Raw genomic sequence first — 24817 nt, 5'->3', positions numbered from 1 at the left:
GATAAGAAGGCAGGGGCATGAGATGTTCTGCCAAACTGTGGCAGAAGGGAGACCTGGAATAGGAAGGGACAGGCGGGCTAAAAGTTACCCCAGAGAGAGTGAACCAACTGCAATGTTTGCAAAAATAGACGCTAGGGGACAGAGGGGTTTTCTTCTCCTCCTCCCGCTCTTCAGGACAGTATATCACACCTCCCGCTTCCCAGGGCTGTGTTCTTAAATCCCCAGTGCTTCCCAATACCTGGACAAAGCAGCTCTTCCCTAGCTGAAATGGTGTACTGAGCTGCTAAAGGAGACTTGATTCAATGAAATATGTTACATTCTCCACTATCCCAGTGAAAATATAATTGTCATATAGGCTTTTAGTTTTTAAAAGAGTCCATTATACGTTTGTGTGCATAAAGCCTCATTGCAGTTCCCAAATGTCTTGTATTCTGTTTTGATTCCCTGAATTGTTCTGCCTTTCTTCTCATCCACTGTAAATGTAACTTTGCTCCTTCGAATTGTTTAGTTTTTAAAAAGTTATTCTTATTCCTAGCTCTTCAGCATCTATCTTTGTTAACATTGAGCAGAGAGATGTTCATTGTGCTATTTAATTTATATTTTGACCGCAAATAATTGAAAATATTAATAGTTGCTAGTAGGTTTAGCAATGACATCAAATTGTCTGGTGTGACACTTCCCATTTTATCATGATTTTGTAATTTGCAATTGTTTGTTTTATTTTTTGTTATGTATATATATAGGACAAGTTTATTCTTTTGAAACATATGACTTCAAAACTGATTTCAAAGTGTCTTCATTGAGGTGGAGTACATGCAGCGCTGTAGCCAGGGAGACACAGCGCTATATGTGCCTTGCCAGTGTGGATGGGGAGTAGGTTACAGCGCTGTAAAGCCACCACCAGCGCTGTAACTCTCAAGTGTAGCCAAGCCCTCAGTCTCCAGCTGGGGGTTCTCTGGGCACTCATAGCACTAAATGGGAGAGCTGGATTCCAGCTGGTTTGTGGGGTCTCCTCTGTCCCCTCATCTCAGCCCCACACAGCCTGGTGAATCCCCCTGGAGTAAAATTTCTGTATATTGATGGCAATATACAGGGGGCCCACTATAGTAATGCCTAGTTCTCTGACAACAAAAAGCCTGCCGGAGGTCAGGGAAAGCAGGGGTGGAGGTGCTCAGGGGTTTTACTTTAAGTCAGGACCCCAAAGTGAGGAAAATCGCTTTCCTAACTCCCTGTTGAGTTTGAAATCCCTGTCCCCATGTCTGTTGGAGATGCAGACTCAGCAGGGGAGGGAGGGGGCAGGCTGCTTACAAACCCCAGATCTGAACCCTAGCACATGGAGGGGCTTTGGAAAAAGGAACCATGGGTAGGACCCACCCCTCATCTGGGGCCTGAAGGGGGCATCTGAGTGTCAAAGTTAGACTCGAGACTCACAGTTTGTCAGACCACTCTGTTTTATTAGCACAGCGCTCTGCTAATAACATCCAGATAATGTGAGCACCATGCAAGACACAAACTATCTTATTTATACAGATAAAAGAGCAGGAATTAGACAAAGGGACAAAGAAAGCAAAACAGTAAAATTCACCTGGGGCACAGCGTGATCCTACTTCCTTACTAACTCTTATCGATCTAAGGCTAATACTTCACCAATTGCCCTTAAACGGTGCAATTGTTCTATGTTAATATCTGTATTCCTGACACCTGGATTGCAGCATTCTAACAATTTTGCTTAAAGATACAGACAGCATTTCTTTAATTCTTTCTATTTTCACAATATAATTCATTCTACTTTCACATGAGCATGACTACAGAGCTTCAATGAATCACAGTAACTATCCCCCAAATGGCCTATTTGCTCCTCACTAACTGTATGCACCATAGTCTGGCAGAGCAGCCCCGGCTCAACGGGCTCTGGAGACTGAACTCCCCTTTCCCCCAAGAGCTCCTGGCACTTCCCCTCCAGGGATGATTGTTATGGTGTGGGAGGGAGCAGGTGGCCCAGCTAGCACTACAGGAAGACAGGGTCTTTGCTTGGCCTGTGAGGAAATGTTCAGTCCCTTTGGTGGACAAGGTTGTTGTGAGTTTGGGGATGCAGCTGTCCTCAGAGAGAAGATATGGCAGACAGCAGAGTTTGTTCTGCTATATTCTCTGCATTCAAGGGCAATGATTGGCCCAGAGCAGGTAATGGGGAACCAGGCATTGGTGTGCACTGAGATTTCTGGAGGAGGGGGCTGCCTGTGTGCTGCTTGCCTCTGTTCCAAGGCTGCCATATTCATGTAAATAAAGCAAATCTCACTTGGGATTTACTCAGACTCTGGGCACTGATTTCTTCTCCCCTGGGAAGTGACCTGCCAGGCCCAGGCCATCTCTTGCTCAGCAGAGAGGCCATGCCGGCATAACATAATGACAATACAATACTAATGGTGTCTTTAGTAGGGCTGTCAATTAATCACAGTTAACTCATGCAATTAACTAAAAAATTTTAATAACGATTAAAAAAATTAATTGCGATTAATCACAGTTTTAATCACATTATTAAACAATAGAATACCAATTGAAATTAATTAAATATTTTTAATGTTTTTCTACATTTTTATATATATTGTATTCTGTGTATATTATTTTTATTACAAATATTTGTACTATAAAAATGATAAAAGAAATATTTTTCAATTCACCTCATACAAGTACTGTAGTGCAATCTGTTTATCATGAAAGTGCAATTTACAAATGTAGATTTTTTTATTACATTACTGCACACAAAAACAAAATGTAAAAACTTCAGCGCCTACAAGTCCACTCAGTCCTACTTCTTGTTCAGCCAATCACTAAGACAAACAAGTTTGTTTACATTTACGGGAGATTGTGCTGCCCACTTCTTATTTACAATATCACCTGAAAATGAGAACAGGTGTTCACATGGCACCATGGCATTGATAGGTATTTACGTTCCAGGTTTGCTAAACATTCATATGCCCCTTCGTGCTTTGGCCACCATTACAGAGGACATGCTTCCATGCTGATGATGCTTGTTAAAAAAATAATGCATTAACTGAATTTGTGACTGAATTCCTTGGGGGAGAATTGTATGTCTTCTGCTCTGTTTTACCTGCATTCTGCCATATATTTCATGTTATGGCAATCTTGGATGATGACCCAGCATATGTTCGTTTTAAGAACACTTTCACTGCAGATCTGACAAAACGCAAAGAAGGTACCATTGTGAGATTTCTAAAAGTAGCTACAGCACTCGACCCAAGGTTTAAGGAATCTGAAATGCCTTCCAAAATCTGAGAGGGACAAGGTATGGAGCATGCTTTCAGATGTCTTAAAAGAGCAACATCCAATGTGGAAACTACAGAAATGGAACCACCAAAAAAGAAAATCAATCTTCTTGGTGGCATCTGACTCAGAAGATGAAAATGAACATGGGTCATTCCATACTGCTTTGGATCATTATCAAGCAGAACCCGTCATCAGCATGGTTGCATGTCCTCTGGAATGGTGGTTGATTCATGACACTTAATGTTGCAACACCAGCTACAAAAGTGCCATGCAAATGCCTGTTCTCACTTTCAGGTGACATTGTAAACAAGAAGCAGGCAGCATTGTCTCCTGTAAATGTAAACAAACTTGTTTGTCTGAGCGATTGGCTGAGCAAGAAGTAGATCTGAATGAACTTGTAGGCTCTAAAGTTTTACACAGTTTTATTTTTGAGTGCAGGTTTTTTTGTACATAACTCTACATTTGTAAATTCAGTTTTCACACTAAAGAAATTGCACTACAGTATTTCTATGAGGTAAATTGAAAAATACTATTTCTTTTGGGTTTTTACAGTGCAAGTATTTGTCATAAAAATAAATATAAAATGAGCACTGTACACTTTGATTTCAATTACAACACAGAATACAATGTATTTGAAAATGAGAGAAAACATCCAAAAATATTTAATTATTGTTTAACAGAGCAATTAATCATGATTAACATTTTTAATTGCTTGAACAGCTCTAGCCTTTAGTTATTATCTGAACAGTGTCCCTGAGTGTGTGAGTTTCCCTGGTGCCTCCCCACGAGGTAAAGTGACACAGGTCCTGTCTCTGGAAGCACAGACGTTAATTGCAGACCTGCCCCCATGGAGGGGTGACAAAGCAGGCGCGGGGAGGGGCGGCGGCAGCGCAGTTACTCAGTGAGGCCCGTGCCTGGCATGAGGCAGAGCCCCTGTGAGATCCCTGGGGCGGCGGGGGGGGGGTGGTCTGTGACGCTCAGCCCAGAGTGATGCAGTAAAGGAGCTGGGCACCTCCTTCCCCCTTTATTTCTCCGTCTGCTCCTCTCAGTCTCTCTCTGCTTTCCCTTTATATCCCCTTCCCCCTCTGGCCGGGAGAGCCAGTCACTTCCCGCGAGCTGGACTAGCTCCTCCTGGGACGCGCGGAGACGGGGCGGGTTCCAGCAGGACAAGCCTCCGGCTCCGCAGCTCTGCCGCCCGGGCTGGTGTTGAGGGACACAGGAAGGGGCTGGAGCAGCAGAGCAGGCTGGAGCGGAGGGTGCTGCTGGGAGGAAGGAGGCAGCAATCGAGGAGAACAAAGAGCGGAGCTGGCTGCTGTTTGCATTGGGGTCAGAGAGCCGGGCTAAGTAGCTGCTACTTCTCCTGTGCTGGGGGAGACCTGCGTTGCAACTCCCGAGGGGGGCTTTCTCCAGTGGAAACCAGCTCCGGGCTCTGCCCACCCCAGTCCTGAGCCGAAGACTGCAGGTAAGTGACCTCGGGGACAGGGGTAACATTGACTCTACACAAACAGCCCCTTCTGGGAGCAGGGAGCCCCTGCAGCAGCGGATCCAGCCATGGGCGAGGGAAAACCCCAAAAATGAGGCTCTCCCAGTTAGAGGGAGGGGGGCAGGGGATAGAGGAGAGAGCATGACAGGGGCAGTGGGAGAAATAAGTGGGGAGGGAGTGGCCCAGATCTGTCACATGCCCTGACAAGTGTATTGCAGATTCACAGTCCTGTGGGCAAGGTGAGGTGCAGAGAGAGGAGAAGCCAGTCCCTGGTTCCCTTGGGGCTGTGGCAGGGGAATCCCACAAAGTGCCTCCTTTGGTTCTGTTCTTTCCTAGCAGAGACGGTGTCACTGGGAGGGTTTAAACATGTCTCGGTGGTGGGTTCAAGTCCTAGTGGAGGAGCTCTGGCTGTGCTGGGTTAAAGCTTGTTCCCAGCATGTCACAGTCTGGAACATCTGTCTGCAGGGAAAGAGCTGGTGGGACTTGTGATGTGGAATTAAGCAAAGTCTGTTTAGAAATCTCCCAAGCTGCCCTTCTCGCCCTGACAGGCTGCAGAGGACTGTCCCTGTTTCACGCCGGCTTGGCTCAGCCTCCAATGGGACAGGGAAGGGGAATGGCTGCAGTGGAGCCTGTTCAGGTAGGGATTGTTGAGGAGTTCCGGGACAGGGGCAGTAAATACTACGGTGACCAGATGTCCGGATTTTATAGGGACAGTCCCGATATTTGAGCTTTTGTCTTATATAGGTGCCTATTACCCCCCACTCCCTGTCCCGATTTTTCACACTTGCTATCTGGTTGCCCTAGTAAATACATAGGAGGTGAGAGCGCCTGGGCAGTTTGCTCTGGAGCTGGGAGGGGACAGGAAACATGGACAGAGTGTGACAGACCTGCTGGAACTAATTTAACCTGGGCCTAGATTCCAGGAACAGACCCATGGGCACTGGGATAGAAAATCCACGATTTGAAGAACAGGAAACAACCCCCCTGGACAGGGCTGGGAAAACTTACCAGGCTCCCAGTGCTGGAGCGAGAACCTGCCAGCCAGAGGCTATGATGAGATAAGAAGGGGTACCCACCACTGCTGCTTAGGGGAGATGACCTGTCCCTTCACATGCTGCTGCTGGCAATAGGGAGGGTTTTGGGATTCTTACCCTGGGGCTGAACCTGGACCCTGCCAGCCTGGCTGGCTGCGTCAGCCTCTGGCTAATAGGTGTCTGATGAATGTGAAGACCCTGCCCCCTCTGTTTGCTGGGAGGAACGAGAGGCTCTGTCTTTCTCTCCTCACCCTGATGCCTGCTGGCTTCTCTGAGCAGGGAGGGGGTGTGACTATGGGGACTGTGCCTCCCAGAACTTACATTTTTCTGGCCCTGCTTCCCCATGACTAGGGGGCTGTCTCTGGGGCAGCAGGTATTGAGTGGAGGGTTCTTGCTCTTTCAGGGGCTGGTGACCTTCGAGGAGGTGGCTGTGTATTTCACCAGGGAGGAGTGGGCTTTGCTGGACCCTGCTCAGAGAGCCCTCTACAGAGATGTCATGCAGGAGAATTATGAGAATGTGACCTCGCTGGGTAAGGATTCCTATCCCCTCAGCTATTAGCAGGGGAAATGAAGAGTTAAGTTCATGTCACTCCCACAGTGCAACCTCTACTCTGCCCTGTTTCAGCAACAGCCCAACATGCCAGTGACACACATGCTAACGCTCTGCCCTCCCCACTACAGAACACTTTGGGAACAGAGCACATGACAGCGTAGCACAAAGTCTAACATCTTCTCTTTGCTAAGGGAAAACTTGGGTTCATTTCCATTGTAGCAGACAGAAGCTCCCATCCCAGGGCTACAGTTAAAACACAGAGTCTACCGCACAAGAAGCATCTCAGACTAGCAAAACATTACCACCCCTTTTCCCTTCCCATGGGGATTCCTTCTGAGTCATTGCCTTCACTGAGCCTTCACGGAGACTATTAGCATGTATGTCACCAGACTCCTGACAATTCCCATGGTGAGAACACAACTTTGTGCACCTTTGAAGGTTGGGTCAATAATACTCAGCACTGAAATGAGGCAGACTTGGTCCCTCAAGGTTCATTTGCACCTCTCTTCATATCACAGTTACATCTCTCCCAACCTGTTCCAATTAATCCCTGCACTATTCAGTTACAGCTAGCGCAGTGCACATAGCTGAAGTGCATGCAGATCAATGCTGGTATTGCAGCTGGTGGAACCCAATACCAGTCTTTTCTCATATCTGTTATAGACTGAGATTTTTATGGTCAAAAGGGACAAAGGTCATCTACTCCGACCTGTAGCATAATACAGGCCATAGAATTACATCCACTTACCAGTTTATTGAGCTGAATACCTTGTGTTGACTAAATCATCCTCTAGAAAGGCATCCTATTGTGATTTCAAGAGATGGAGAATCCTTCATGTCCCCTGGTAGTTTGTAAACCTTTGCACCTTTACTGAGCTATTTCCAATGGCTATTGCCAGCTCCGGGGCTAGCGGGTGAGGGCAGAGTTAAGGATGCATTGCAAGGGTGGTGTGTACTTTAACTCTGTTTCCTTGTTTTCAAAGGTTTAGCCACATTTGAAATGAGGCAGTGCTGGGCAATGTTAAACGCTGCATAAAGAAAATTGATGGGCATTTAATGTCTTTGATGTTTTTTAAAATGGACTTTGTTGACACTATAACTGTGTCTACACCAGAGCTCTTGCTGCCAGAGCTATGTGGGATAGGGATGTGATTTCTCACACCCCTCACTGACATAGCTATGCTGGTGAAGCTTTTAAGTGCAGGCCAGGTCAAAGCCTGCCTGTGGATTATAGAGCACTTGAAAATATTGCTCTCAACTGAGAAATATTGGTATCAGAGCAAAACTTCCACAAGGAACTCCTGCCAACACACACTGTCTAGAAGCTGTCAGATGTAGGACTCAAACACAAGGATGTAGCTTAGCATCAATGGCCACAGCATGTCCCTTGAGCCAGTTCTGTTAGAGCAGATTACTGAAAACCCTCTGGCTCTGAACAGAGTCTTGGTCTTCCTGCCTGTGCATTTCAGTCACTTTGACGTGTCTGTTTGGCTCATGGTGATCTGAAATTCCAAATGCTACAACTATTAATGCTGACTTGGGAAATCTTTACAGAGGAGCACCATCTCTGCTATAGTTAAAGTTCAGCATTGCTTTCTGTTTAAAGGCTGACCATTCTGACTGCCCTAAAATCCACATGCTTATTTGGATTGGCTTGAAATGTGCTGCTGTTCAGGGGAGTGCTCAGCAGGGGTAGTGGCACAAGGATGGGGTTATTTGACAAAGGGTTCTTGAGACAGAGACTCCTCTAAAGCAGCTTTTTCCAAAATCAGCTTGCTCTTATAACATTTTCTTGCACATAACTGGGCTTCAGATTAACCTGAGGGGGCCCTTCAATATTGTATTCCCTAATAAATACTGGCTTGTTGTGAAGAGCCTCTTTTGCGTTGCTGAAGCTACCTACTGTTTGCATCACCCCCTAAAGAGAGGGGACTCTCTTGGACTCACTGGAGAGCCCTGGTGAGAAAAAGGGGTGCTGCCACTAGGCCCACACTCAGAGAAGTGGAGATGTGGAGCTTGACCTCCAGGAACTAAGCTTAGGGTCTAGCACATTAAAGGGAGCAGTCCCAAGAGAGACCGTAGAAAGGCTGTGGCATCTAATGCTCTGTAAATCCATGGCATCCCTCTCTCTGAATCCCTCCATTGGTTTCCCCATTTCTGTCCCCTCAAACCTAAGCTGCTCATCTTCAGTGGTGAATCCTTTCGCAGCTTGTCTGCATCTGATGTATAATTTCTGATTCAGCACTGAGATGCCAGCTCCCACCTGTGATCCGCCAGGGATGCCAGCCTCCATCACTCACTTGTTAAATGTTCAAACTATCTGCTTCATGCTTTTGCTCCTGCTGGGAGGAGCTCTCCATACACCTCCAGAAAGCTACCTCACAATCCTCCTTCAGGGTCCAGCTGGTGGCAGGCTGGAGAGAGGAAGGCTTGGGGTAAAGCGCTCTTATGAGTTGGGAGGTGTCATAAACAGATAGCTAAGGGTTAATGTCTCTTTCACCTGAAGCACCTGACCAGAGGACCAATCAGGAAACCGGATTTTTTCAACTTTGGGTGGAGGGAATTGAGTGTCTTTGTCTTTGTTTTCTGGCTGCCTGCTTTCTCTGAGCTTTGGAGAAGTAGTTCTACTTTCTAGTCTTCTGTTTCTAAGTGTAAGGACAAAGAGATCAGATAGTAAGTTCTGTGGTTTTTTTTCTTTGGTATTTGCATGAATATAAGTGCTGGAGTGCTTTGATTTGTATTCTTTTTGAATAAGGCTGTTTATTCAATATTCTTTTAAGCAATCGACCCTGTATTGTATCATCTTAATACAGAGAGCCCATTTGTATTTTTCTTTCTTTTTATATAAAGCTTTCTTTTAAGACCTGTTGGAGTTTTTCTTTACTTCAGGGAAATTGAGTCTGTACTCACCAGGGAATTGGTGGGAGAAAAAAGTCAAGGGGAGATCTGTGTGTTGGATTGCTAGCCTAATTTTGCATTCCCTCTGGGGGAATAGGAAAGTACTTTTTGTTTCCAGGATTGGGAACAGAGAGGGGGAGTCTCTCTGTGTAGTTTCACAGAGCTTGTGTCTGTGTATCTCTTCAGGAGCACCTGGAGGGGGGAAGGGAAAAAGGATTATTTCCCTTTGTTGTGAGACTCAAGGGATTTGGGTCTTGGGGTCCCCAGGGAAGGTTTTTCAGAGGGACCAGAGTGCCCCAAAACACTCTAATTTTTTGGGTGGTGGCAGCAGGTACCAGGTCCAAGCTGGTAACTAAGCTTGGAGGTTTTCATGCTAACCCCCATATTTTGGACGCTAAGGTCCAAATCTGGGACTAAGGTTATGTCAGGAGGGTTGGGGCCAGTGGGGATGTCTTGAAGCAGCTGCTGTAGGGAGTTGAGTGCCATGGAGGGCTAGGAGCAGTGAGAGGAAGTTGGATCAGGAGCTCAAGAAGCTGGGAGGGTTGAGGGTGTGAGTAAAGGGAGGGTGGATGCCAGGTGCTCCAGGAAAGGGGGGTGCTAGCAGTGGGAGGGAGGGGACACTTTTTTGGCAGGAACAAGGAACATTTAGAATGAATATTGGGATGGGAAGTGGGTGGGGAGCAGGAGACTTGGGGGAATGGGTACCAAACAGGGCTGTGGGCGATAGGAAGGGAGAGAACACAAGAAGGTGCTCCTGTCCCCAGCTGCCCAGAACTACAGATCTTGAATGCTGGTCCATGGGGCTCTTAGCAGTTAGTAAGTTCCACCTGCCACCCAGGGACCTGCCAGCAGTTGTCAGACTAGAAGCCAAACCCTGACAGAGGATTCCAGCTGATTGGTGGAACGCTAGGGGTCCTGATTTGTCCCCATCTTCTACTTAACCCAAGCACAAATACAAGAAATTGTCCCTGCAGCTGGGTTTCCCCTGCTGAGGGCTGCTTCCCCTGTGATACCTGCTCCAGCTGTCTGACTCTGATTGCATGGTAACTGACCCTGCTGCCTCCTGGCACTTGACTCCTGGTTTTGCCCTCTGGCCTGTCTCAGCATCCGACCTCCTGATATCTGACCCAATCTGATGCCCGATTCCTGGTCTGACCACTAGGTCATAGAATCATAGAGTAGTCCAACCCCCCGCTCAAAGCAGGACCAATCCCCAACTAAATCATCGCAGCCAGGGCTTTGTCAAGCCTGACCTTAAAAACCTCTAAGGAAGGAGATTCCACCACCTCCCTAGGTAACCCATTCCAGTGCTTCACCACCCTCCTAGTGAAAAAGTTTTTCCTAATATCCAACCTGAACCTCCCCCACTGCAACTTGAGACGACTACTCCTTGTTCTGTCATCTGGTACCACTGAGAACAGTCTAGAGCCATCCTCTTTGGAAAATCCTTTCAGGTAGTTGAAAGAAGCTATCAAATTCCCCCTCACTCTTCTCTTCTGCAGACTAAACAATCCCAGTTCCCTCAGCCTCTCCTCATAAGTCATGTGCTCCAGCCCCCTAATCATTTTTGCTGCCCTCCGCTGGACTCTTTCCAATTTTATCACAGCTTTCTTGTAGTGTGGAGCCCAAAACTGGACACAGTATTCCAGATGAGGCCTCACCAATGTCAGATGGAGGGGAATGATCACATCCCTCGATCTGCTGGCAATGCCCCTACTTATACAGCCCAAAATGCCATTAACCTTCTTGACAACAAGGGCACACTGTTGACTCATATCCAGGATCTCATCCACTGTAACCCCTAGGTCCTTTTCAGACTGCCTGCATCCCGGTTGTGACACTAGGGGTGGGTGGGGGAAGAGCTGAGAGCAGTAAGAGGAAGGGGAGTGAGTATCCTAGTGAGTGACAGGCCTAGCTGCACCTCTCTCCCCTTCTTGGTCTCTCTGAGTGCCCCCCTTCAGCTGTCAAGCCTTGTGCCTTTCCTTCTGGAGTAGAATTCTGCTGTTCTCCTGCTCCTGGATTGGGCCCTAAGCTGCAATACCCTGTGTATGAGCCATGTTTACCCAGCAGGTCAGGCTGAGTGGTGACACGTTCTGCAGTCTAGGATCAGTGGTGCAGAGTGACAAAACAGCCACCTTAAACACTGCTGTGGTTTGATTTTGCAGGAGGAAAGAAGTATGAGAGAAGAGGATTTTAAAATAGCAAATAGGCTTCATCATGCCTGCCATTCTAAAGGCTTACCGTCCCCTGATGGCCACCTAGGCAGGTCTAATGTCTGCTGACTCCCTAGTGAGGTCCCTGTTTCTGCCTCTTTCACTCTATCACCTAATCAGCTGTTCCCTTTTTGGGAGCGAGTCCCTTTTTAAACTGCTCCAGTCCTTTTGATCTTCTTGGCTCCAGGCCATGGCCCTGCTCAGCTAATCCAGTTCTACAAGTTGGCTGGAGCCAGGAGGTAGAATATTCCAAGCTAATATTTCAGGCATTTTCTCTTATCAACCCTTAAGCAATTAATAAGGGGTGTCTCATGTTGAGCCACTCTTCGTCCTTTCCTGCTTGTTTTCCTTGCAGTGTCCCTATTAAACTAAACCAGCATAGTAATACAGTCAGTATCCCAATAGCCAGGCCAGGCCAGCCACTGGTAAGTGGATGTAATTCTATGGCCTGTATTATGCTGTGCTGTGGGGGCAGTATTCATCAGTACTACACAGTACTGTCACAGGGGGTGTGGAGAAATAGGGCTGAGGCTGTGTCTACACTGCAGTGTAAGCTCAGATTCAGACTCAGGCTCAAGCCCAACCCCCATTCCTTCTGCACACAGATCTATCTGACTCAGGCCAGTAAGCTCTCAGGACCCAGGCCCTTGGACCTGGCCAGGGCAGTGATTCTGAGCCCAAGTCCCGGAAGCTCCATCATTCTGCAGTGTGGAAGCAAGTCAAGTCCAGGTCCCCCAGCTCATATCCTGAGCATCCAGCAATGCTATCCCACTATCCCATGGGCTAGTGTTCCTTGGCCTTTCTGTCTCAAGACTAGCCAATCAACTCCAAGGAAATGGAAGCACGTCCCTGGTTCAAGTACAACTGCACATCCTATAACCCTGCCATTTTAGTGTGACCGCTGAACTGCAAACGGCTCTGGCCAGCGACAACAGCTTTTGCTGTGGCCACCAACAAGACAAGCACTTTGCCCAGCGTGCTGCTGCATGGTCACAGGACTACAGTCAGATTCTGGTGAATCTCTGGGGCGAAGTGAGCAAGACACTGGACTTCAGTAAAAGCATCAAAAACGACAATGTGCACCAAGAAATAGCAAACAGCCTGGCAGCACTGGGGATTACATGTGTCATGGTATAATTCCCCAATCTGAACCTTAGAGTCCAAAAGATGGGGTACCAGCATGAATTCCTTTAAGCTTAATTACCAGCTTAGATCTGATAGGCTGCCACCACCCAAAAATGTAGTGTTTTGGGGCACTCTGGTCCCCCCAAAAACCTTCCCTGGGGACCCCACGACCCAAATTCCTTGAGTCTCACAACAAAGGGGAATAAACCATTTCCCTTCCCCCTCCTTTCTTCCTCCCAGATCTTTCCCGCCCTGGGTACACTAGGAGATCACCGTGATTCAGACTCCTTGAATCACAACACACAGAAATCAGGTTTCTTCTCCCCCTTCTCTCCCCCTCCCAGGCTTTCCGTCCCTGGGCTATCCTGGAGAGATAGACAGATTCAAGCTCCGTGAATCTAAAACACAGAGGAAATTCACCCCTCCTCCCCCACTCCTCCTTCCCTTCTCCCACCAACTCCCTGGTGAGTACAGACTCACTTCCTTTGAGCCATAACAAGGGGAAAAAATAATTAATCAGGTCTTTTAAAAAGAAAAGCTTTTAATAAAAGAAAGAAAAAAGTAAGAAATCTCTGTAAAATCAAGATGGAATATTACAGGGTCTTTCAGCTTATAAACACTAGAAAGAAGTCTCTCCCCAGCACAAATACCAGTCGAAATCCGTCCAGCAAAATACACATTTGCAATACAGAAAACAATCAAAAGACTATAACCGCCTTTTCTACTTAATACTCATTATTCTGAATATATAAGAGACTGTAGCAGGGAGATTGGCAAGAAACCTGGTTGCACGTCTAGTCCCATTCAGGACCCCGAGAGAACAAAGCAAAACCCAAAAAACACAAACAAAGGCTTCCCTCCACCGAGGTTTGAAAGTATCTTGTCTCCTGATTGGTCCTCTGGTCAGGTGTTCCAGGTTTACTGTTTGTTAACAGGTAAAAGAGACATTAACCCTTAACTATCTGTTTATGACAACATGGACCAGTGACCAGTGCAGAGAGCAGAGTAAGTGGCTCAAAAGCAACTACTGGAAAGCCAGAGAACTGCATCTCTGGGAACCCCCCATCCTCTTATCTCATTTACAATGACTTTCATCAGGTGCTGGGTGCTTGCTGAGCACTGAGATCCCAGAAGTTCACAATAGTTTGGTCAGCTGGGATGACAACCTTCTGACACTCAATTTCATAGAGCTCCTGAGGGGAGCCAGCAGCCACCAGATCAGGCTAGCAAAGTGTCTCTGGCTGCTCCGACCAGTCCCTGAGCAGCTAGCTGCAGCATGTCTTGGGTCCATACTCAGAGGAGCTGTTTGATGACCCCTTGGAGGAGTAGTCTGCTGTGGAACTCACAGCAGAAACAGAAGAGGCCAAAGTAGTCCTGGAGCTTGGTAAGTTTCTGGCTCCATGTCAGTTGTTATTAATGTATGAATGGGAGGGATTTCTGGACTGTGACCAAATGCAATTTTTATTACAAGCTGCAGGTGTAACGAAGCAGCCTCTGACGGGACACAACTGAGAGTATCAATTCAGGACAGATTGCTTAGAGCAGGACAGTTACAGCCCAAACCAGCCAAACAGAGGATTTTGATTTTACCCCACTGGCTAAGCAGAAGTGATACAAGCAGTTCCCTCAGATACTCCAGTTCCCTTGTATCACCATCAGCACTGCTCCTTATAGGGGCCAAATGGTTATGAAAACCAATACCCCAATGAAAGAAAAAAAAAGGTTATTCTGATCCTAAAGGACCAAGTCCCAGACCCAGGTCAATATGCAAGTCACATCTTACCTACAAATCATGCTGTTGCCAATTCTTTAGAATCTAAAATCTACAGGTTTATTAATAAAAAGAAAGAAATATAGATGAGAGCTAAAATTGGTTAAATGGAATCAATTGCATACAGCAATGGCAAAGTTTTTGCTTCAGGCTTGTAGCAGTGATGAAATAAACTGCAGGTTCAAATCAAATATCTGGAGTACATCCATAGCTTGGATGGGTCATTCAGTCCTTTGTTCAGAGCTTCAGTTTGTAGCAAAGTTCCTCCAGAGGTAAGAAGCAGGATTGAAGACAAAATGGAGATGATGCAGCTGCCTTTTATGGTCCTTTTGCCATGTGGCTTGTGCTTCCTTTGTTCCAAACACAAGCCACCCAGCGCACAGAGTGGAAAAACCTTAGAGTTCTGTCCATAGGTATGTCCCTGCATGTCTTGCTGAGTCATAAGGTGTATCTACCTTCTCTTAATGGATCAGTTGTATAGCTGATGGTCCTTAATGTGTCATCAAGCAGGCTATGCAGTGCTGATGCCAAATTGTCTGGGTTGTCATCCAGAAGCATAGCACAAGTTTGAAATACAGACAGTATAGAGCCAATACTTATAATTTTAAATAAAAAAAGATACCATAATCATAACCAGCAAATCATAATCTTCTCATAGACACCTTATTTGACCTCCTTTGTACAAGATATGGTACCACTATAGGACCTTGGTTGCAACAATGATCTATACGGTCACAGTTCATGTCAATAACATCACAGCAGGTATCGGCATATATCTACTTATGGCAGAATGCATGCCAGTGCCTTGGCATCTCTCACTCCCCCAACACCATGTGGAATTCAGAATAAGACTGGAAAGATCAAACAACAGATTAACAAGCATTTAACATTTTTTTATTATATACTTGCACGTTCTTACAAAGATGTGCAGGAGGGTTAAAAGTAAGATCCTTATATAGCCTTCCCTTTTAGTACGCCACACTGTACAGACTGGCCATGCCACAGCATAATGAGCCATCTGTAAACTGTACTGGGAAAGGGGGAAACGTAGTGTATTCCCTTTCCAAAATATGGCAGGGAGTTTGTAGACAGTCCATAAATACGCCAGGGAAAGGGGCGGGGGTAGCTGTGCAGTTCTTTGAGAATCCGTATTACTGTATGTGTTTGCATGTAGTCCAGAGGTAGATGTACTCAGAGCAGGGTCTATCATAAATCATAGGAAGGCAGTAATCCATGCGGACGCTAACCTAACCCAACCTTCTGTTGATTCCCTCATGAATTTTGACCCAATCCCAGGTGCTGATGGTGCAAACTTTTCCCATAGGAGGAACTCCAGATAAGTAGTCACATTTCAGGGAAGGGTATATTTCTCGGGCCTTCCGCTATAGAACACCAGCCAACTCCACTCATAGATGTGTTGCTAAGTCACCATAAGCTTGAAAACCTCTGTGGCAGACACAGCTTGCTTGTCATCGGTACCTTGGAACAGAATGTCCTTTTGCCATTCAGGAACCTCTAGGATTTTGATGTCCTCCAGAATGTGGAATGCCTGAAAGGACTAAGAAAACTTAGGTAGTAAACCACATCAACTCCCCCCTCAACTTCCTTGTGACATACTGGGGTACAATCCTGACCAGTGGGGGTTTTTGTTACCCCTGCCCTGTAACCTGGGGTGCCTTGCAATGCCTTGCTGCTGTAGCCTCCAACCTGGACTGCTCACAAACAGCCACCAGCATGCTGGTCACTTATGTATTTGTGGAACTGCAGCCTGCCAGTCATACCCCAGCTCTCACCAGCCATGGTTGTACTGCAGGGTGACCCCATCACACTCCCAGTCCCGGATTTCCCCTAGAAATGTATGTCCTGTACAGCCCAGCCCTCTCCTGGGCAGTCCGATTATATTATATTATGTCCATTATTCTTTTAAAGCAGGGGTGGCCAATCTGAGCCTGAGAAGGAGCCAGAATTTACCAATGTACATTGCCAAAGGGCCACCGTAATACATCAGCAGCCCCTCATCAGTGCCCAGTGCCTCCCACCCACCGGCAGTCCTGCCAATCAGGTGTTTCATAGCACGCAGGTGGCTCGGGGCAGGGGGGAGGAGTAAGGGCACGGTGGCTCAGGGGAGGGGGCAGGAAGGGGTGGAGTGGGGGCAGGGCCTCCTGCAGAGCCAGGGGTTGAGCAGTGAGCACCCCCCAGCAGATTGGAAAGTTGGCACCTGTAGCTCCAGCCCTGGAGTCGGTGCCTATACAAAGAGCTTATATTAACTTCTGAACAGCCGCATGTGGCTCTGGAGCCACAGCTTGGCCACCCCTGCTTTAAAGGAATAAATACTGTAGCAAATTACCGGCACTATTATGTTGGGTCTCACGCTTTCTCTTCTTTGGTGGGGGTTCAGGGCACCATTTCTTGCCCCTGGATTGGAATATTAACTGCCCCACTAGTGTCCTAGAGGAGGAGAGTGGAGCGGGAGGGACCTGGGGATAGTGGTAAACCACTTGAACTGATGGTTTCTTCCCCTGGGCTACTTCCCTCTCCTACCCTTCAGCTTGTGGGGGCTTCCTGCCCTCCCTCTGCACAAGCCAGGTGCCCCTTTACCTAGGGTCTTGGACTTCTTAGCCCACCGCAGCACTTCTCCAAATTGTCCTGTGCTTCTCTTCAAAGTGTTCTCTGCTCTTAACACCAATCCTCTCTGTTCCAACACCCACATTGTCTGATTGAAGCGGGGTTTTTTATCATGTGACTGACTGCAAGTGTTCTAATTGGCTTCAGGTGCTCTAGTTAATCTATAGCAAACTTTCTTTCCCTTACAGGGAATAAGGCTCCCTTCTAACCCTCTCCTGCTGCCCTCTGGCCATGCTGTATCACAACACATAAATGTTTATTACCTTAAATAGGGTTATCCAGAGCCTGTAATTTAAACACACTGGATTAGATAAAACAGTAGGAAGTTTATTAACTACAAAGAGAGAGCTTTTAGGCGAGTACAAGTAATGAGGCTAAAAAGTCAGAAATGTTTACTAGAAAAATAAAGATAGGCACTAGAAAGTGTTTTAACTTATCAAACTGTATTAGATTGGAGCAAAGTTTCTCACCACATGCTTCCAGCAGTGTTACTGACCAAACTCTTCAGGTTAGGATCCCTCCCCCAGATTCCAACAGCTGTTTTCTTTGTCTTCTCGGGTGCAGAGAACTGGAAGGTCTGAGAATATACTGAATCTGAATTTTACAAAGTATCATTTTTTCAGCCTTGACATTCCACAGGTCTTTTTTTCTGGAGATGCACTGAACCTTTTCTGAGACAATAATGAACTGTTTGATGTCTCTTCTCATGCCTGTCCACCTTTGCAGCTGAATCCCAGTCCAGTAGAAGCCTAGGATAGAATCATAGACTCAGAAGATTAGGGTTGGAAGAGACCTCAGGAGGTCATCTAGTCCAATCCCCAACTAAATCATCCCAGCCAAGGCTTTGTCAAACTAGGCCTTAAAAAATTTCTAAGGATGGAGATTCCATCACCTCCCTAGGTAACCCATTCCAGAGCTTCATCACCCTCCTAGCAAAATAGTTTTTTCCTAATATCCAACCTAAACCTCTCCCACTGCAACTTGAGACCATTACTCCTTGTTCTGTCATCTGCCACCACTGAGAACAACCTAGCTCCATCCTCTTTAGAACCTCCCTTCAGGTAGTTGAAGGCTGCTATCGAATTCCCCCTCACTCTGCTCTTCTGCAGGCTAAATTAGCCCAGTTCCCTCAGCTGCTCATCGTAAGTCATGTGCCCCAACCCTCTAATCATTTTCATTGCTCTCCGCTGGTCTCTCTCCAATTTGTCCACATCCTTTCTGTGGTGGGGGGCCCAAAACTGGACACAATACTCCAGATGTGACCTCTCCAATGCTGAATATAGGGGAATAATCACTTTCCTCGATCTGCTGGTAGTGCTCCTACTAATGCAGCTCAATATGCTGTTAGCCTGTTTGGCAACAAGGGCACCATGTCAAAGTATCATGGAGCAGTCACGGAGAAAGCATGTCTGTGATGAGCTTATGATGGACATCCTGGACAGGGCCAACAAGGAGGAACAATACCAAAGGGGAAAAGATTCATGGCACGTGGAAAGGCAAAAAGCAGGCACGAGAAGAAATGCAGCATGCAAGGAGAGACTTGCAGTGCAATCTCTGGATTGGAAACGTCCCCTGAAGGAGGAAGATAGCAGCAGAAAGATGTATTAGAGAGGCTGCTTGAGGTCACAGCTAGGAGAGTTCAGGCTCCTGTTCCCACCCGCACCATGTCCTGAATCCCCTCCATGGTACCACAAACTCATTGGACAGCACCAGGGTTGGATGGCCCATGGTCATCCTCATGCATGTGACCTGATGCTGGAGGGTCGGGGCTAGTTGCTCACAAAGCTCCAGCAATGTAGTTTTCTTCATGCAAAAGTGCTGAACCCACTGCTGGTCGTTGCGGGTCTGCATGATGATGTGATCCCACCAATCTGTGCATGTGGCCCTGCTTCAGAAGCACCTGTCTGCATAGCGAGCACCAGTGGCTATCACCAAGAGTAGTGAGCCAGTGTCAGCCAGTTCCAGGCTGCCATATCTGTGTCATCATCATCCTGTGGCAGGTGCCTTCAGTAGATCAGAAAATGCCAGTGAAATGTTCGCCAGTATCTCATGCATACTCTGCCTATTTCCTGACACAGGAGTGAAAGCAGAAGCAGGACAAGCTCTTCCCCTGGCACAAATGAGCACTTTCTTGGTGATGTCACAGGTTGGCAGTGAAACTTCTAGGAAATCAGAGAATCTCACTCCCCTCCTCCCCATCTGCAACAGCCACACTCTCTCTTCCTTTCATGGTTCTTGAGTCGTTTAGTCAGTCCTTCCCAAGGTCACGTGGTCTTATGCTTTTATTCACAGTCTCCTTTTCCAGATAAATGAGAATCCTGAGCTTAGCATCTAATTCCCCAGCCTTCTCCACATGAGACTTTTCGTATACCCTGAGCTGCTGCATGTGGTGGCATCCCCCACTCAATCCTATTCCATACTACACTGAGCCCTGCCAGCCCATTCTTACTGGTCCCTGTTTCCCTATGACCTTTCATTGCCTTTGGGCCTTTCTCTGTTAGCAAGAAGCAGTTTCAGAGTGTCTAGAGTCTTCGCCCTTCTGGGACATGGAGTTATCATCTCTGTGTTTTAGGAGCCCTCTTGTCCATGATATCTGGCTGTGTGTGTTCCAGCAGAGATGGGGCTAGCTAAATCCCGCATAAACAGAGTCACCTACACCTTTGAGAATTGGTGGAACTCACCCTGACATCTTATTGCTTTAAAATGGGCTGGTGTTAAAATAACAGAACTTTTTTTCCATGACTTAAGCTGATCTCCTTGGTTTTCTCCCCCCACAAGCAGGGTTTCCAGTTTCCAAACCCGATGTGATCTCCCAGCTGGAACAAAAGGATGAGCCATGGGTCTCAGATCTCCATGCTTCTGAAGAAAGAGAGATCCCGAAAGGTGCCTGCACAGGTGAGGTCATGAAACCAACTCAAAAAGTGTCAGCGCCTAAAAGAAACAGTTGGGATTCTGTACAAAGACCTTGTGAGCTCTCCAAGTTCAGAGTTGTCCCCATCAGATGCTGCATCCTCAGTGCAGATACCACTCATGGCTTCCTAGCTGTCCTGACTGACTCCTGGCAGAAGCTCCCTCCCTAACCTCCCTTCCCCTGTTTGGATGAGATGCAGAGGCAGATTTGATTCCCTCCTTTCTCCCTTATGAGGCAGAGTTTGGGGAAATACAGAGCCTGATTTTTTTTCCTTTCTCCTCAGCACTTACTTTGGTTTGTGCTTCCCTTTTCCATCCCTGTTTCTAAGGTTTCTCTCTCTGTCCTGGCAGGTGAGGGGATGGTGAATGAGAAAAAGGAGCCGAATCCTCAGCCAGAAGTGGCTGAGCAAGTGGAACTGCATGTGGCATTAATGCAAAGATCCCAGTTGATTGTGTGCAGGAGTCATGAGCAGGGAAAAGCCTGTAAGAGTCAGCACAGACCAGAGAGGCAGCAGGGAACCCAGCCAGGGTGGGAAATGGGGAACTCCATTAATTATCGGGAAGTTTACGAAGACCGCAAGGAAACCAGAGCCCAGAAGAGAATCTCCCTGGGAGACAGAAACAACACATGCACTGAGTGTGGGAAAAGTTTCAGTAGTCACTCACACCTTACTAAACATGAGAGAATCCACACAGGAGCCAGGCCCTATGGATGCTGTGAGTGCGGGAAAAGCTTCACTCTGAGCTCACACCTTATTGTACATCAGCGAATCCACACTGGAGACAGGCCCTATGAATGTTGTGAATGTGGCAAAAGCTTCACTGACAGCTCAACCCTTATTAGACATGAGAGGGTCCACACAGGAGAGAGACCCTATGAATGCTGTGAGTGTGGGAAAAGCTTCACTCAGAGATCAGCCCTTGTTACACATCAGAGAATCCACACAGGAGAAAGACCCTATGAATGCCATAAGTGTGGGAAAAGCTTCAGTCGGAGCTCAACTCTTATTACACATCAGAGCATGCACACAGGCGAGAGACCCTATGAATGCTGTGCGTGTGGGAAAAGCTTCAGTCAGAGCTCATCACTTATTACACATCAGAGAATCCACACAGGAGAAAGACCGTATGAATGCTGCGAGTGCAGGAAAAGCTTCAGTTACCGCTCAGACCTTGTTACACATAAGAGAATCCACACTGGAGAGAGACCCTATGAATGCTGTGAGTGCAGGAAAACCTTCTCTCGGCGCTCACACCTTATTACACATCAGAGAATCCACACAGGAGAGCGCCCCTATGAATGCTGTGAATGCGGGAAAAACTTCCGTCAGCTCTCAGCCCTTATTAGACATCAGAGAATTCACACGGGCGAGAGACCTTATGAATGCTGTGAGTGCGGGAAAAACTTCCGTCAAAGCTCAGCCCTTACTGCACATCAGAGAATCCACAAAGAAGACAAACAACATTAAACCCTTCTCTAGGGCTGACAAATATATATATATATATTTTTGGACCAATCTTATTCACATTTCTATTACTGACCTTGATGCACAAGTTGGGAGTGTGCTAATAAAATTTGCAGGTGACACAAAGCTGGGAGGTATTGCCAATACCGAGGATGACCCAAATATAATACACAAAGATCTGGACGACCTTGAAAACTGGAGAAAGAAATGGGAAGAAATTAAATAGTGCAAAGGGCAACGTCAGGCACTTGGGGACAATACAAGAATTTTTACCATAAACTGGAGACTAATCAGTTGGGAGCAACAGAGGAAGAGAAAAACCTGGGTGTATTGGTTGATCATAGGATGACAATGAGCGGACAATGTGATGTGGCCATGAAAAAGGCTAATGCAATCCTCAGATGCATCAGGTAAGATATTTCCAGTATAGACAAGGAAGTGTTAGTACTATTACACAAGGCACTGGTGAGACCTCATCTGGAATACTGTGTGCAGTTCTGGTCTCTCATGTTTAAGAAAGATGAATCCAAACTGGAACAAGTGTAGAGAAGGGCTACTAGGATGATCCAAGAAATGGAAAACCAATCTTATGAGAGAAGACTCAAGGAGCTTGGCTTGTTTAGCCTAACTAAATGAAGGCTGAGGGAGATATTGCTCTCTATAAACACATCAGAGGCATAAATACTGGGGATGGAGAGGAGTTACTTAAGTGCCAATGTTGAAACAAGAACAAAAGGATATTAACTGGCCATCAACAGGTTTAGGCTTGAAACTTGATGAAGGTTTGTAACCATCAGAAGAGTGAAGTTCTGGAACAGGGAAGCAGTGGGGGAAAAAACCTAACTGGCTTCAAGATTGAGCTTGATAAAGTTATTGAGGGGATGGGATGGTGAGCCTGCCTACAATGCCAGGTTGCCCATCTGAAACTGCTAGTAGCAAATATCTCCAATGACCAGAGATGGGGGGGAGGGATAGCTCAGTGGTTTGAGCATTGGCCTGCTAAACCCAGGCTTGTGGGCTCAATCCTTGAGGGGGCCATTTAGGGAACTATGGTAAAAATCTGGGGATTGGTCCTGCTTTGAGCAGGGGGTTGGACTAGATGACCTCCTGAGGTCCCTTCCAACCCTAATAGTCTATGATTCTGTGGGACACTAGATGGAGAGGGCTTTGAGTTAACTACAGAAAATTATTTACTGAGTGGCTGGTGGGTCTTGTCAACATGCTCAGGGTCCAAATGATTGCCATATTTGGGGTTCGAAAGGAATTGGCAGCTTGGCAGAGATCCTGGGTTTTTTTTTCGCCTTCCTTTGCAGCATGGTCATTTGCAGGTTTAAATTAGAATAGATGGTGGATTCCCTATAACAGTGTACCTGCGGGCACCCCCAACGCAGTACCTGCGGGCACCATGGCGCCTGCTGGGGCATCTATGTGCGCCCACGTACTGGCTGGCAGACAAGCATCCGCCAAAATGCCGCCAAAAAGCAGCGTCACCAAGAGGCGTCGCTGCCAAAATGCCACTGATTTTCGGCGGCGACGTCTCTTGACATTGCTGCTTCTCGGTGGCTCATCATCTGCTGCCTGCCACCCGGAAAAGGTTGGGGACCACTGCTGTATAAGTTGAAGTCTTTAAATCATGATCTGAGGACTTCAATAACTCAGCCAAAGGTTAGGGGTCTATTACAGGAGTGAGTGAGCAAGGTTCTGTGGCCTGCAATGTGCACAAGGTCATACTAGATGATTATGATAGTTCTTGCTAGCCTTCAAGTCTATGAGCTACAGTGAGGTAAAATCTACCCGTTATTCTCATGTAAAATACAGCTATTCTTGCAGTAAAGGCAGAACCACGGCCACTGTACACAGGCCAGCTAGCACATTTTCTCATGACCTGAACTAAGTTTCATCCCTTCTCCTAGTCTAAACAATCCTGGAGCATCACTGTTCCCCAATTGCACAGTGTCACCAAGTTCCCCCCGTGTCTCATTCTCAGTTGTTTTCACATTGCTCTGGAGTGTGCTAAACAGCAGTTATTTTTGTACCGTTTTTCTCATTTAAAATGTATTTAAATATAATAAAGAACAGGATCAGGGCAGCCCCTGTGACACTCCAAGGAGATGGGAGGAGTTAGAGGGATTCCCTTCTCCCCCAGCTCCTTAGCATTGTTAGCTTCTATCTGAACCGTGTAGAGTTTATCTTCACAGTCTGCCCCTCCACCTCCCAAAGTGGTTTGATTCCTTTAATCTTAAATTAGACTCATTAGGGCAGGAGATGAAAGTGTCACAGACCTGGAATGAGAATTCAAATTGATCCAAAACACACTGGGGTCATTCTGAGTTTAAATCACCATTTCTGTCTATTGGCAAAGCCACTTCTGAGCCTTTTCCTGCTGAGTTGGGCTGGTTTGCAGATGGGAAGGTTGCCTGTTTTCCCATTATGATGATGATAAAATTTTTGTAAATAACATGACAATAATAGAGGGAGCACTGAGTGAAGTGGTTTTGAATGGCTCAGAGGAGAACACAGTGGGAGAACTTGTTGTCCTGATTCTGCGTCATATGCAACCTGCTCTGGAATGTCACCTGATGTGAAACAGAAAGTGTCTTATTCTTCTCTGTTGTGGGTTTTTCTTTCTTTTCTGAAGGCTGTTTGGTCACATGACTGGATATCAGTTTTATTTGACAGAAAGTAGCTCAGATTTATTAGGGACTTTGAGACAAATGACCATTTATTAAAATAGTAATTTCTCATGTTGTTTTTGCTTTTTCCCCATCACTCCATGTTGACATGGAGGAAGTTCAAATTCAGTTCATTCAACTGGAGAGAATACTCCAAGCTCTTGGGCATGCTACCAAGGAAATCTCCATTCTGAAATGGTGACCAACAGCACATCCCAATTAGCGCAACTAACTGCATGTGATCACAATGTTGTTAAATTCTTTTGGTCAGTATGGTCTCAGATGACCCAAGGAGAGAATTCCACAGTAAGCGACTTGGCACTAAGCAAAATGGCCTTGTATCTGGGGCCCTATGAACATAATAATGGCCACATTGGGTCAGATCAGTAGTCCATCTAGCCCAGTATCCTGTCTTCTGAGAGTGGCCAATGCCTGGTGCTTCAGAGGGAATGAACAGAACATGGCAATCATCAAGTGATCTAGTCACAGTGTCTGGCAGTCAGAGGTCTTGGGATAACCAGAGCATGGGGTTGCATCCTTGACCATCTTGGCTAATAGCAGCAGTAGCTGTAGTCCGGGCCCTATAGGCATTTACACCTGACAGTATCACCTAGATAATCCTATGACTTGGGAAATACTGTGACTATCTATGCAGATGTGGAGGAAACCAAAATGGCATTTTGCTGAACTCATGTTTTGTAGATGCTGCAAATGTGTATAAAATGAAATCAGTGCTGAATGTGGGACAGCAGCAGAATATCTGTTTCTGAAGATACCCCACC

General features: G+C 46.6%; 1 protein-coding gene and 1 long non-coding RNA gene across 5 annotated transcripts in view; one reads left to right on the top strand and one right to left on the bottom strand.

Moving 5' to 3' along the window:
• The window catches only part of LOC127054199 (zinc finger protein 660-like), a 65982-nt gene extending 44609 nt beyond the window's left edge, over positions 1-21373 (top strand). Inside the window, exons 1-5 of one of the 3 annotated variants that reach the window (XM_050960212.1) lie at positions 4270-4747; positions 5317-5405; positions 6206-6332; positions 19769-19887; positions 20254-21373. In XM_050960212.1, the coding sequence (XP_050816169.1) occupies positions 5364-5405; positions 6206-6332; positions 19769-19887; positions 20254-21366 (1401 nt within the window). In that variant the 5' untranslated portion in view covers positions 4270-4747; positions 5317-5363 and the 3' untranslated portion in view covers positions 21367-21373. Of the gene's footprint in view, positions 1-4269; positions 4748-5316; positions 5406-6205; positions 6333-19765; positions 19888-20253 lie in introns of those variants that run through there. The other 2 variants (XM_050960210.1, XM_050960213.1) reach the window with 2 other exon arrangements.
• LOC127054322 (uncharacterized) lies at positions 13122-21864 on the bottom strand. Of its 2 annotated transcripts, none has more exons than XR_007775213.1 (4): positions 21440-21864; positions 17458-17736; positions 17251-17272; positions 13122-15920 (listed from the first exon to the last, which is right to left on the bottom strand). It is a non-coding gene; the product is annotated as an uncharacterized LOC127054322 (long non-coding RNA). The 2 variants fall into 2 exon arrangements; XR_007775214.1 differs by having other exon boundaries at positions 13122-15911; positions 21440-21861.
• Between the last annotated feature and the right edge of the window lie 2953 nt (positions 21865-24817).

This window comes from Gopherus flavomarginatus, chromosome 6 (genome assembly GCF_025201925.1).
Source record: "Gopherus flavomarginatus isolate rGopFla2 chromosome 6, rGopFla2.mat.asm, whole genome shotgun sequence".
NCBI lineage: Eukaryota > Metazoa > Chordata > Testudines > Testudinidae > Gopherus > Gopherus flavomarginatus.
The sequence above is the reverse complement of the archived record's forward strand: the minus strand, read 5'-3'. Positions and strand labels throughout refer to the sequence as shown.